General features: G+C 37.0%; 1 protein-coding gene across 2 annotated transcripts in view; it reads left to right on the top strand.

Moving 5' to 3' along the window:
- Positions 1 to 13,769, top strand: part of DENND1B (DENN domain containing 1B) — a 255,123-nt gene that overhangs the window by 160,508 nt on the left and 80,846 nt on the right. For both annotated transcript variants that reach the window (XM_032650576.1, XM_032650575.1), the window contains one exon: positions 3,845 to 3,970. In XM_032650576.1, coding sequence (XP_032506467.1) covers positions 3,845 to 3,970 — 126 coding nt within the window. The remainder of the gene's footprint in view (positions 1 to 3,844; positions 3,971 to 13,769) is intronic.

Raw genomic sequence — 13,769 nt, 5'->3', positions numbered from 1 at the left:
ATGGGTTACAGCGATTGATTTATTTTTCCTGAGAAGACACATCTAAAAGTCAAGAGAAAATTTCTGTCACTTCTCTGAAAAACTCAGCTCTTTTATGTCACCTCCCTTCCTAACCCCCGGTTGGCATAATTGCTTCATTACTCAGCCCATGTGCACGTGGCTTGCACTCTTCTATTTATACCTGTTTGCTGTGTTTACTCATGTAATTCCCTTCTTTTATCCATGGTCACTTAGTGCTAAGAGGGTAAAAGTGGAGAATTGGTGGTAATATTATTCATGTTGCAGTGAACTCCCACTGGGCTCAAACCCAGGTTATAATTCCTCCTGTGATGGCTGCTTCAGAAGCCTGGATTCTCGTTGTATGAAAGGAATTTGAACATTTGATAAGAGCAGTGAAATGACGTTTATTCTGATGTTTTTTTCACTTTTTTTTTTTTCAGGGGAGGTCTAGTATGATACCTAATTAGACTTCAAAAATAATTTATATACAGACTAAAAAATGTCATAATAAAATAAAATGTCAGTTTTCAAGTCATCTTTAGCCATCGGAGATTTAAGCTTACTTCGTTAAGAATAAAAAGAGAAAACAATTGATACTTTTTCAAGATCCCATGATAGGATTTTGTCATAATAGCCATGTGACCAAGGTTCCATGAATATAACTGAATTTCTGAATTCAGTTATATGTGAGTATAAACTTTAGGATCTCATGGAAAGATGTACATTTATTTCATAACTAAACTTAGAAGTTTGGAAATTAAAGCAGAAAATGCTATTTCCCAGACCAAGTATTTTAAATAAGTGCAGAAGGTATATCACCTTATTTATAAATAAAAACTGCTAAAAGCTATTTAGCTCTGCAAAGCCTAGTGGTAACTGGTGATAATTTACTCCAGTGGTCTAAAGCACAGGAAAATAGCAAGGCTGACACAATCATTTTATGTTAGAGTAATATCCTAATAGCTGAAGCTGACTATTAAAAAACGCTTTCATTTTTACAGGCTGTTTTTGAGCGCTTATTGGTGCACACAGAAACGCTTAACTCAGCTGCCCTTCTGGTCTCTGAAAAACAGGAACCACCTCAGACCTACTGGCAGTCGAAGTCCACCTAGAGTAGGTCAAGGAAGAACTCCTTATATGCTGTTTGTAAAGGTTGAAATAATGTAGAAATAGGCAAAGGAAAAACTTAACCATATTTCTTGCTAGTCTCACATGTCTGTTTGAAATTATATAGTATGCTCATATAGAATAGCACCGTCCAATAGAAATATAATATGAGCCACATATGCAATTAAAATGTTTCTGGTAATCATGTTAAAAAGTAAAAAGGAATAGGTGAAATTAATTTTAATAATGTATTTTATTTAATCCAGTATATTCAAAATACTGTTTCATCATGTAATCAATAAAATTATTAATGAGGTATTTTGCTCTTTTTAAGTCTTCAAAATCCAGTGTATTTTTTTTTTTTTTTTTACACTAATAGCAAATGCTAATTTGGGCTACTCACATTTCAAGTGCTTGTGCGTCTAGTGGCTACCGTTTCGGACAGTTCTAGAACAGGTATTTTCTTCTTTCCTATTTTGTATAGAGCTCTTGAGGAAGTTCAGGAGCTCTTACTGACTAATTTTGGAAGTGAAGGCTACCTCCTTATCATTTGGTTAGGAAGGGCCTGAGGCAGCGTGATGAATACCCTGGATGACTTACGCAGCGATGGAGCAATCAAGGACTTGGGGTAATAAAGGGTGAGGGATGGTTTGACTTGCCTCCAGCCTCTGGGAGCATATGTGTCATGCTTGTCCTAAGGATTCTTAATTTGCGGAGAACTGAATTGTCGCTTCCAGATTTTATAGAAAAATACATCTTGAGGAATTTTCTTTTACAAAGATACAAGGCATGACATTTTAAAATGTTTTTTGTTTCCTAAAGTAAAATTTAAAATAACCCAATCATTTTCTTTTTATAATACTTTGGAAGACTAGAATCTTATTCTTTCCATCATCAGCCTTTTTAGGGGGCAATAATGAAATACATGTATTGATTTTCATCCCCACTGGTTTTTTTTCAAAGGCATTTGAAACCTAAAAAAATAACATTATTACAGACTTAAGAATAAAGGACGTTAAGTCAGAGGTTTGTTTTTGCATCCTTCAGCTGTATTTATTTTTGAATATGTGGGTTACCTAAAAATATGCATTAATTGAGGTTAGATTTTAATAATAAAAACTTCTTCTTAAATGAATCCTAATTTATGCACTTTGTGGGCTAAATGAATTAGGGTCTAAACTTTTATATGAATCTATGGAGCTTGGGTATAAATTGAAAAGATCACAGCTATGGGGAAAGACCTATACTGCAAAGGCCTTTCTGCATAGATTATGAACATCATAACTCAGTAATTTTTTCAAAACTGTGGTTATAATTGGACCCAATGGGGGTCTCTGTCTTTGATCAGATCACAGTAACTGTGACTTTACACTGGAAAATGTCACTACTGTGAAGGTTTATCACCTGTAGAGCTGGTCCTTCCTCTGATGCTGTGTTCCTTTCTCATTAGCATTATTCAAAGTTTAATTGTTAATTAGGTTGACACTTCAATTACAATCATCATCCACAAGAGTAGTCAGGGCTGCTTGTATAAAGAAATAAAAATATTCCTCCTTGCATATATATGTAAAGGAGGAATGACATTGTTTTGTTATCTGGTAGTATCGTAAGGGTAAGAACATACTCTGATAAGGGAACAATCCAACCAGAATTTGTCCCATCAGTTTTTTCTTAAGAAAACAGAATTTCTACGTGACTTCACGTTCCCATGTAGAGCATTGACAAGTAATGGATATGAGCATCAATGGTATTTTTTAAGTGTGCAGAGTGTAGTTTTTATTATCTGTGAAAGGAATTGGTCAAGTGAATTGGATGCATAGGAACAGATCAAATCACCTCCCCTTTAAAAACTAAGAGTGAGCATCAGAAGGTTGATTACTCTTAGAAAATACTCATCTAAGTAAGGGCTGTTCATAAATAGCATGCATTCTTTAAAATACACACAACCTGAAATTAAAGGATGCAACTGTATGAAAAATTATAACAAATGCAGGTGCCTTTTAAAATTTCACAGATTCCTAGATAATATATTTTTCTTTGATCTTAAAACATTATTAATGTGATTACTGGTTCATAAGGCAATAACGTTGACCTCGAATCCTGCATGTGGTGGTGGAGAAAACTGGACAGAACTGGGTTGAAATCTCAGTTTTGCCACTTAGTAGCCAGATATTGAGGGCAAGTCAATTCACATGTTTGAGCCCCTGTTTCTTCATAAATGGTAACGTGAGTACCTTTCATAGAAGACTCTGAAGATCAGATGGGACAGTGTCTAACGAGCACAACACAATTCCCCACTTGTGGTAGGTTCTCAGTAACCTTAACTTCCCTCCCCTCTTTTTATCTAATAATGGTGAAAACTATTCGACAAATGACTGGAAAATTACCCAACCGGCTTCATCTCCAAACAAGTAGACACATGTTGTAATTGCTAAAAACCTGCAGAAAAGTGGCTCACAAGCAGTTTACTGTAAAATAATTAAAGCTTATTTATGTCAAGAGGCCTTGGGAAAAAAAGAGAGCACAGACCAATTTGCATTAGCTCATTACTGTGGGCCCCTGCTTTCCTTTCAATTAACAGACCAGCAGGTGCTCCCTGACTTAGAAGATAAGCCGTCAGGCAGAGGATGAGGCTCCGGCTGACCTGCACACGCTGCGGTCCGCCTGCCCGTTGGGCTCGTGCCTCGCTGTACCACTTTCTGAGGTGTGAATTTAACGGTTCCTCTCTGTCACGCAGGTCTCGGCCCTGAAAAATAAACTGAAGAAGCAGTCTACAGCTACGGGGGACGGAGTGGCTAGGGCCTTCCTGAGGGCGCAGGCTGCTTTGTTTGGATCCTACAGAGATGCACTGAGATACAAACCTGTAAGCGTTTTATTTCATCACTGTTTTAATGTGCTCTTGTGAAAAAGAAACATTTTAATATCCCACCCGAAAAAGTATCGTAAAGGTTTTTGAAAATACAAAATAATATGCTTTAAAACATGATGTTCCGCCTCCAGTTTCTTGACTTTATGGTTTTAGTTCATTCAGTAAATAGCCCTGAGTTAATATTTCCCACATTCTCTTGCATAGCACCTTGTTTATTGTTCTAAAATTGGAATTCTTACTCGTAACTAATTAATGAGTTGTGTTACTACGTCTTAGAGTAACGACCCAATCTTGTTAGAATTACTAAGAAATCAACCGGACAGTTGGGTTTATTAGATCAGAGTTTAGAAATGACAAGTATAATGTGAAAGTTTAAAAATATTAGAACTTGAACATTTTGCAACATTTGGAAATGTATTGTCTTCCTAATTCATAACACTTTTCTAAGTGGGCTTATCTATTTAGCATATCCTAGCTCACTTTGCCATTTCTTTCTTGTTTTAATAACCCCCAAATGATTATTATGTAGAATTGTAACCCAAGTTGTTAGATGGTCCAAAAAGATATAAATTAAAATATGTCTTTTTCTCTCGGAATTATTGGTTAAGCGTGTTAGTCTGATTTTACAAAAATGATTACACTGCCCTTTCATGACCAGGTGAATAAATGGATTAAAAGTATTGAGTTAGTAATAAGTAATAAGACCTGTCATCCAGTGGATATTTCACCATTGTTAAGGCTGTGTAACCTCGACCCATTTCTTTAGTCTCACTCGACTTCCATCTTATTTGTAAAGTGAGAATTCTTATACCTTCTCTGTCTACCTTTCAGGGTTGGTGTGTAAATCCTGTCATAAACCGTGAAGCACTAAACAAATGTGAACAGGTTATATGCTTTCCGAGCTGACTTCTAAATCAGTAGTTCCCACCCAGTGGCTCTTGTACCTCTGAGGAGTTATTGAGTTAGGCAGATCAGCTACTGTCTCTGGAAAAGTGCATGTGGTCTAATTTGCATGCTAATCTTTTTGAAATACATGTGTATTTTTTAAAACACTATATAGAACTCATAGTACCATACAGAGTATACGTATCTCACACGGGGGAGCCTTCAAAAATTATTGACAGTGATAGGGTCTCATTCTTTACAAGACTGGAAACCAGTCATCCACACTACAGTAGAGCATAGTCGTTAAAATTAGTAAACATCAATTGAAACAGAAAAATGGGTTTGAAAGACAAAATTAGTGGTTGATTTTAGATATCAAATTCTTTGAAAGAGACTGCTTTCAAGTTTTACAGTACAGGAGGAAAGTTAAAAGTATCACTTTGCTTGAATTTTGCTGCATTTAAATACTTAATCTATAAGCTACATTTTTCTTTTCAAATTTGTAAAAGACTTCAGATTTGAGGAAAGCAGATTGAAGAGAAAATTTTCTTAAATGATTTAAATTATCAGTGTTGTTAGGTGACGGTTAAAATTATTAAAATATTCCGTCTTGAACATTAGTTACTTACTATAGTTTTTGTAGCTTGATTTTCTACCTCTTTGAGCTTGATTGAGCAGATAGTAGGGTTACAGGATTTCAATGACTGACTTTTTTTTTAAACATCGTGAAAGCCAGATTCTCAGCATTTGTGGGAAAATAATTTTGTCAGAGAACGTCTTTCCTGTTTATTGATCACAGCTTATAAATTTATTTGTTAACTTATCTACATTTTTCCTTTTTATGTTTGATGTTTTCTCCTTTCCTTTCTACTGCTGGTTCTTTCTGAGAGTTGGCGGATGGTATTTTCATTCTGTATGCCTTCACATTTCTTTTGACTCAGTCTTTGAATGAAAACTCACTTTTTAAAGTATACTGAATGTATTTGGACATTTTTTTCCTATATATTTTCAAAATAAATAGTTTTTAAGGAAAATTATTTATTGTATATAAAATATTTGTTGCTTTAGGTATTATCTTTACAAATAACCGTGGACTCTTTTTTTGGACATTTATATAGCAGGCATATATCTTTGATATATTTTCTGATTGACGTAAAAAAAACAAAACAAAAGAGCCAAGTTTAGAAGTTACAGTTATTTCATGGTTTTGTCTCTTTTCATCATAAATGTATTTTAGCGGTATCCTCCAGCTACTGGAGTACAATTGGAAAGGAAAATATTACAAAATAGCTTTTAATGGACATGAATTCTTTAATTAGGTATTACTTTTTGAAATTTCATGATTGTTTATACACACACAAAAATTGAACCAGTATTTCCCTTACGTTTGACAAAATTGAACCTGTTGATTGGTCTGTGACAGACCAGAGTCTCAGGGCCCTGCCTTCACCTGGTGTTCAGGGCCCTCGTGATGGGCAAGTGGTCTGTGTCTTCCTTTATTTTTTTTCTAAACTTTGACCTCAACTCAGAGAATTCTGCCTGAGGCTCTCAATGCCCCAAGCTTCTCAGGCTTCCAAACCCTTTTTTACAATGTTCTTTCTTCCTGGCAGTGCTTTTATCTTTCTAGCTTTTAATGGCCATCTAGTTCTTTCCTGATCCTTGAAGCAGTAGTTTATAGTGACACTTTCTTTCTGTGAATTGATTATATTTACTTTCCTTAACACATTTCTTTTCCCTCTTTCTTTTTTTTTTTTTTAAAACATCTACCACCTCTGTGCAAAGTTTGAGGGTCCTTAGAGTTTGGTGTGCTGCCTGACAATTTGCAAGGGTCTTGAAAATCTGCTTGTTGGTTTTTTTTTTTTTTGCGGTACACAGGCCTCTCACTGTCGTGGCCTCTCCCGTTGCGGAGCACAGGCTCCGGACGCGCAGGCTCAGCGGCCATGGCTCACGGGCCCAGCCGCTCCGCGGCACGTGGGATCTTCCTGGACCGGGGCACGAACCCGTGTCCCCTGCATCGGCAGGCGGACTCTCAACCACTGCACCACCAGGGAAGCCCTCTTTTCCCTTTTTAATTTATTATTTATTGTATAATAAATAATAATAAATAAATTATTATTTATTATAATAAAAATAAATTTAAATAAATTATTTTTTATTTATAAATAAATATTTTATTTATAAAATAAATAAATAAAAATAATAATAAATAAATATATTATTTATTGTAGTTCTTATATTATTATTTTCCCAGACATTAATAATTTATTAATTGCTATTAAAATAATAACTGTTGAGTGGATACCAGGCATTGATGGGCCCTTTGAATTAACTCTTTCATTTAATCTTTACAAGCCTCAAAATATTACCCTTTTCATTTTAAAGATAAGAAAAGTGATGCTCATAGAGTTTAAAAACCTCCACTAAGGTTCCCCAGCTGGTGACGAGTGGGGCTGCATCTGGATCTGTCCTTCCCACGGTCCCGGTCCTGCTTCAACGTGGAGTGTTTCGTTCCATTAGGCCTCCTTCTTCATATCATCTACTCCCTGAGATAAATTTTCTGAACTTACATTTCTTCTCAATGAAAATATGTGGAAGACACTCGGTATACATTTACGTAAAGACTGAACAAACAATACACAATCTCAAGAATTTTCTCGAAAGGTGCAGATGGTATAGGCGTCTCATAGAATCCATGTAAGTTTGTGAAGTAATTTGTTACTCATGTCATATATTTCCATGCATGGCTTTGTCCACCTGGGGTGACTGCTGCCACTCAAACTGCTGCTTCCTCTTCCCCCTGCACCCTCTGCAGTGGCACTGGGGAACCAGTTGGTTGTGGGTTGTGAGGGAAAGCCCTCAGGATGATCTGAGTATTCATTTTCAAATGCACATGCCAAATACTGCCAAAGAGTAACTTATTTTATAAATTAAGCACTTAGAATGTCTCAGTGACAACGCTTAATATGTTCTCACTTTTCTCCTAGTGCCTAATTTACACTCTCTGAATGACACACTGGCATGATTGACAAATAAGTGGTACCTGCTCTTCATTACAGAGAAAATTATAAAACTCCTTAAATTTTTGGAAAGTGATTTCAATAAAATAATGGATGTTTTGTCGGTTTTGGATTTTAGCCAGCAGCAAGTTAGCTCCTTTTTAAGAATTCAAAAACAGGAGATCAAGCTAATGTGCTTAAATACATGGAAGAAAAGTGCTAAGGGCACAGAGTCTAAAACAGAGCTTGAATCTTCGTTCTGTGGCTAACTAGCTGTATGACTTTGGGCAGATAACCTCTTAGTGCCTTAGTTTCCTCATGTGTTTAAAAAAAAAAAAACAGTAATACTTCTTGGGTTGTTCAGAGGGTAAAATGAGTTCATATATGTAAATTACTGGAGCAGTGCCTGGTATATATAGTTAATGCTCTGTACATTAAGCTGTGATCATTAAAAATGACATTTTAGAAGTAGTAAATTCGGTAAGGAAAATTCCCTTAACGTAACTAAAATAAAGTACCCTCTGCTGATCCCCCCAAAAGAAAAACATTGCCGTCAACATGAGAATACTTTTAAATGATTGCACTAAATAACGAATAAAGGGTCATCATTTGTACCTCTGTATCGTTTGTATCACAAGCTATTAAAAAATAAAAGTCAAATTTTTGACCAACAGCTAATGCTAAAGAAATGTTTGCCTGAGTTAAAATATTGCTTAGTATATTCAAAAGCATATACTTTATTACCCTAAGAGCATGGAGATAATGCTGAAGTCTGTTCCTTTGAATATTTAGGATGATATCATTAGTTTCAAACACTCAAGCTTTTCTGGGCTGCCGTGAGCCTTGCTAATGGATAAAAAGGAAATTCTTTTTAAAATAAAGATTAGCTAGTAATCTGGGCTCCTGTTTGACTAGTAGCAAGAGCTGTCCTTCAGACATTTTTTTGGATTATGTTCCTTTAAAACATTATCAGCGAGTTATATTTTGTGATTAAGTTCAAGCAATTTAAGTACAGGATTGACATCCATAATTTAGGTGGCCAATCACTAAATCTTTGCCTTAAAGCTTCCATTTAACACATTTGTAACTGCTAACTTGTTAGAGACTTCAAAATCCGAGTTGGACAGTTTATGTACTCACCCCTCGCAGTGGTGTGGTTCCCAAAGCATGTGAGGTACCCACTCATCTTATTACCCAACCTTGAGTACCTTTTGACCTCAAGATGGTTTCTACAAAAGAAGTATTTGGTATTTGGCTTTCAGATGGAATATGGTTGCACTCTCTTTCTGCTCTTTTTTTTTTTTTTAAACTAGTAGAGAGGGAATTTTGCTTAATTTTTTAGCAAAAATGTAAAAATATTGCCCAACTAGTATGGGGCAGGGAGAACTGGGGACTTGGCTAGTAAGGGTTCCATCTGTATATCACTGGTAATATGTGTCATGAGAACAGAGGATATTTGTCCTTAAATTGTGGGGAAGAGAAATGTATTTTATCATGGTATGTATAAAATTAATACATAAATATATTGATCTTTTAAAGTGCTCTTGTTTATCCAAAGTGCTAGAAGCAGCTGTCCCTAAAAACAAAATCAATTTCTTTTCCCATCTTAACTTGCTGAATCACAGGCCAGTGGAACATTGAGAGCTATGTTTTCTCAAGACAGATCTAATAACTTAGGGTACACTCCTGTAATAATATGTACATAAGAGAAGTTTTTGTTAATGACTAAAGTTTATGATGTGAACATGCGACTTTTCACGAACAATTCTCAGCAATTAAAGAAGCATTGTTTTCATGATCACTAAACTGAGAGTAGATATGCCATAATAATAGCATTGGGACACTTGGAAGACAGATGCTCCATAACCTGAAAAATCTCTATTACTGTTTTCTGTGAGAACCTAACTATATTTTAATATTCCCACGAGACAACTGGTAGCCAAATCTTTCAGAGAATTTAAACATGTAAATATACCGTCATTATGCAGACATTTTTGCTTAGTTTGTTTATACTCCTTATGAAACAGTGACATTACATATTACGTCCAAGTGTGCTAAGGGACTGAATAAGTACTATGTGATGCTTTGGATTTTACTTCACATTTTTGTACAGTAGCATTCTTCCTGACACCTTCCTTTTTTTTTTTTTTTTTTCAGTATGAACTTTTGCTAAGTCATACACATTCTTAAAGCATAAAGATCTAGTCTATGTTTTAAGTATTTTCTTGCTCTTGCAAAGTTTCCCACTCTGGAGAATAGTCTAGAACTTTAAACACATCTCTTCTTAAAAACAAACTAAACAAAAGTGTTATATTAATTCAATAACAATAACTTCCCTGAAGCTGAACATAGTATTAGGGTAGGACAAACAGCTCCATTTCATCCATATCTTACCTGTGCCTTAATTATCCTATAAAAGTAATTCAGATAGTAACTAGTGGGTATTTATTGAAGACGCAAGGTACTGTGTTGGGTGCTACAGGGAATGCGAAGATGTACATTTAATACAGCGCAGAAAAGGAGTGCTAAAATAAAGATACAAATGTCTCTGGCTATCCGGAGGATGGAGAATGTACTTCTAGAGGTGAATCCCGTGGTCCGTATGGGCCAGATTGAGGCCAGTGGAGGGCAGTTCTGAGTACTTTAAATGCCGTCAGGTAGGAGTGACTTGCACTTCCTGGCACCCTGCAGGGGGGGCACCCTTTTTCTTCCCAATCATTAGTCATTATACAGGTGACTGAGAGTGACATTGTTCTGTGGATAATCACGACTCTGCTCTGCTTTTTATGTTTTAAAAGGTAAATCAGTGTGAGCTTTGGTGTTTTTACTATTGTCAGTTGGTCCTCATCGTAGAGTGCCGGTGTGTTGATTCATCCTTAGAATGTGTTTGTGGACTGACATACTTACATGTGATGGTGAGCAGCGTGCCGGTGGTTCCTTTCTGGAAAGTCTGGTTCTCTTCTCTGTAATAAGAACTTCATTCCTACTCTACGATGCATCAAATTTTTCTTACATCCTTCCACGCTCCTTTGTTTGACATTGTAGTGCGGCGATTTCGGTTTTGATTCCTTTCTGTTGCCTCATGACTACTCCATGAGCAAAAGAGTCAGTTGCTTTACCGTCATGTCAGAATTTTACCGTGAAGATTTTTTCTTTTCCACCTTTTAATATTTCTACCTGATTATTCTGTGTCTCCACTGAACTATATATTTATTTACTTACTTTTCTGTCAATGAGCTATAGAATTTTAAGAAACTAATTAGATTATAGATGAGTATTTCTCAGTTGCATCAGTCTTTGTCCATCAGTAGGGTGATCTGCTTAACTTTAATACCTAGCTCTGTGCAGCTATTTCCTAAATATAGGTTAAACAGCACATGTTCCAAGCTTGACTTTCTAGCTTGTGTTACTGTACCTTCAGGTGGCCTTCACTGTCCTAGAGGCCCTCCCCAGGCTTTACCGGCTGGTGTTCTTTTCAGAGGAAAATTGCCCTTAGCTAAATGGGCAGGGCCTTCCAGGCATCTCACCTTCTCCTCCACCCCTCCCACCGAGAGGCCCAGGTTCAGTGACTGACCCACACAGGAAGTAGGAAACTGGCCTTGCCTCAAGGCTGGATGGACTCTGCCACACGATTAGTGCTTTTCCGTGGGTTCAGTCTGAAGCTGATGTCCAGATGAAACCAACATTCTTGCCTGTCCTTTTTCCCTGCCGTATCCTGTTCCCCTTAGTATCTATTTCCTGAGAATTCTCCGCCAGCAAATCACCTGAACAAGAGTCCCTGTCTCAGGCTTGGCTTAGAGCCCAAGCCGAGACACAAGCCACAATTGATTTTACCAGATTCTTATTAAACCTGGTTTTTGTTCTGTATTCCTAGTCTTTTTTATTTTTTTTTGTTCTTTTTGTTTTTGCGGTACGTGGGCCTCTCACTGCTGCATCCTCTCCCGTTGCGGAGCACAGGCTCCGGACACGCAGGCTCAGCGGCCACGGGTCACGGACCCAGCCGCTTCGCGGCATGTGGGATCTTCCCGGACCAGGGCACGAACGCGCGTCCCCTGCATCGGCAGGCGGACTCCGAACCACTGCGCCACCAGGGCAGCCCTCTGGATGTCTTTATACTCTTAAAAATTATCAAGGACATCAAAGAACTTTTGTTTATGTCGGGTCTGTCTATCACTATTTACCATATTAGAAATGAAAACTGAATATATTTTAAATAGTTATTATTAATAATTTATTTCAAAACAATACAAACCAATAAAAAAGGAAGGAGAAAAAATAAGTTTTAAAAATGGAAAGGTAAAAACACAACCCTACTAAGCTTAACATAAAACATGTTTTCATGAAAAATAAGTATTTCTAAACAAAAAATTTGGTCAGAAGAATGGCACTGTTTTACATTTTTCCAGATCTCTTTACTACCCAGCTTAAAAGAAGCTGGCTGGATTCTCACGTTTGATTCTGCTTTCATTATGTTGCAGTATTGCAAATTATGAAGCCTCTGGAAAACTCAGTCGGATCTCGTGAGAAAATGAAAGTGAAAGGGCAAATAACATCTTAGCACTATTATGAGAATAGTTTTAGTGTTGCAGACCCTATGAAAAGGTCAGAGTCCCTGGACCACTCTTTGAGAACTACTGCTGTGTATCAGTTGATAAACAAGTCCTGTTGATTTTGCCATGAAATGTTTAGTAGCGTAATTAACCGCAACTTCAAACTCTCACAACCTGGGTTAATCTCCTTAAACTTTCTAAGCCTCAGCTTCCTCATCTGTAAAATGTAATAATTATCACAGCTTATTGTACTTTTACAGATTACATGATATGGAATAAATAAAACATTTCATATAGTCTTGGATACCCAGAAATGGGATCATTTGGAGGTTGAGAGCGCAGAGTGAATCCTGCCTCTAACAATTACAGTGCTGTGCAGTCTTGAGCAAGTGACTTAAACTTTGTTTTAGTTTAGTCACGTGTAGAATATGATGATAATAAGCTTGAGGTTCATATGAGTTAATATGTGTAAAGTGCCCTACCACAGCGCCTGGCACATAATAAGTATTATGCAGTCATTAGCTGCTGTTATTACTGTTAGTGTAGTCATAGGTGCCCTATAAATGTTAGGTAATAAGAGTCATTGCTGTTTCTTCCTGTCTGCTGCCTAGTTTGTCTTTTCTTGCCTGATTTATTTTGTACCATTATTTCCTCTTGCCTATGCGCTCTCCATTCCAAAACACGTACACACGCTTCTTTGAGCTGCTTGAGGCCTTCAAGGAGATAACTAATGTCTTAGAATGTGGCTCAGGCCTTTTCCAGGATGGCTCAACCTACCCTTTCCCTCTGGTATCCTCTGTAACCCATGTCCAGTAGCCACTAGGCCTCAGCCAACCTCTTATTATCCCACTTTGGTGCTTTCTCTAATTCACACCCACCCCAAGCACACTACCCACGTTTTGTCCACGTCTGTCCTCTCTCAAGACTGTCTTTTCTGTCTGTGTTTCATAAAGCTTCCATTCGTTTTCAAAACCAGCTCAAATTTCCTCTGTGAAGCCACAGATGCCCCCAGATTAAACCTTCCATACTGCAGGCCTAAACTGGGAATTTAGCGTGCAACACTGGGTATGTAGTCACCTTACCTGGAACAAGACAGTTTTTGAGAAACTACTCAGTCCTAATCCTGATTTTTCATCAGGTCATAAATAAACCAGAAGATCCTAAGCAGAGTTCCTTCTTACCACGCCATCCAATTTGACTTGGATTGAAAAGAATCTGTTCCACAGGATACACCCCAAGGATGACAGCAATTGAGACTCTTGTGTATTAATACGTAAAACTTTACAGCATTGTTAAACAAGCCTTATTTTTCTTTCCCCTGAGAGAAAATTCTAAGATGTGTCAGGGCTTTTTTATCTTCGT

This window comes from Phocoena sinus, chromosome 1, assembly GCF_008692025.1.
Source record: "Phocoena sinus isolate mPhoSin1 chromosome 1, mPhoSin1.pri, whole genome shotgun sequence".
Taxonomy (NCBI): Eukaryota; Metazoa; Chordata; class Mammalia; order Artiodactyla; family Phocoenidae; genus Phocoena; species Phocoena sinus.
Note: the sequence above shows the minus strand (reverse complement) of the source record. Positions and strands in the feature narration are given on the sequence as shown.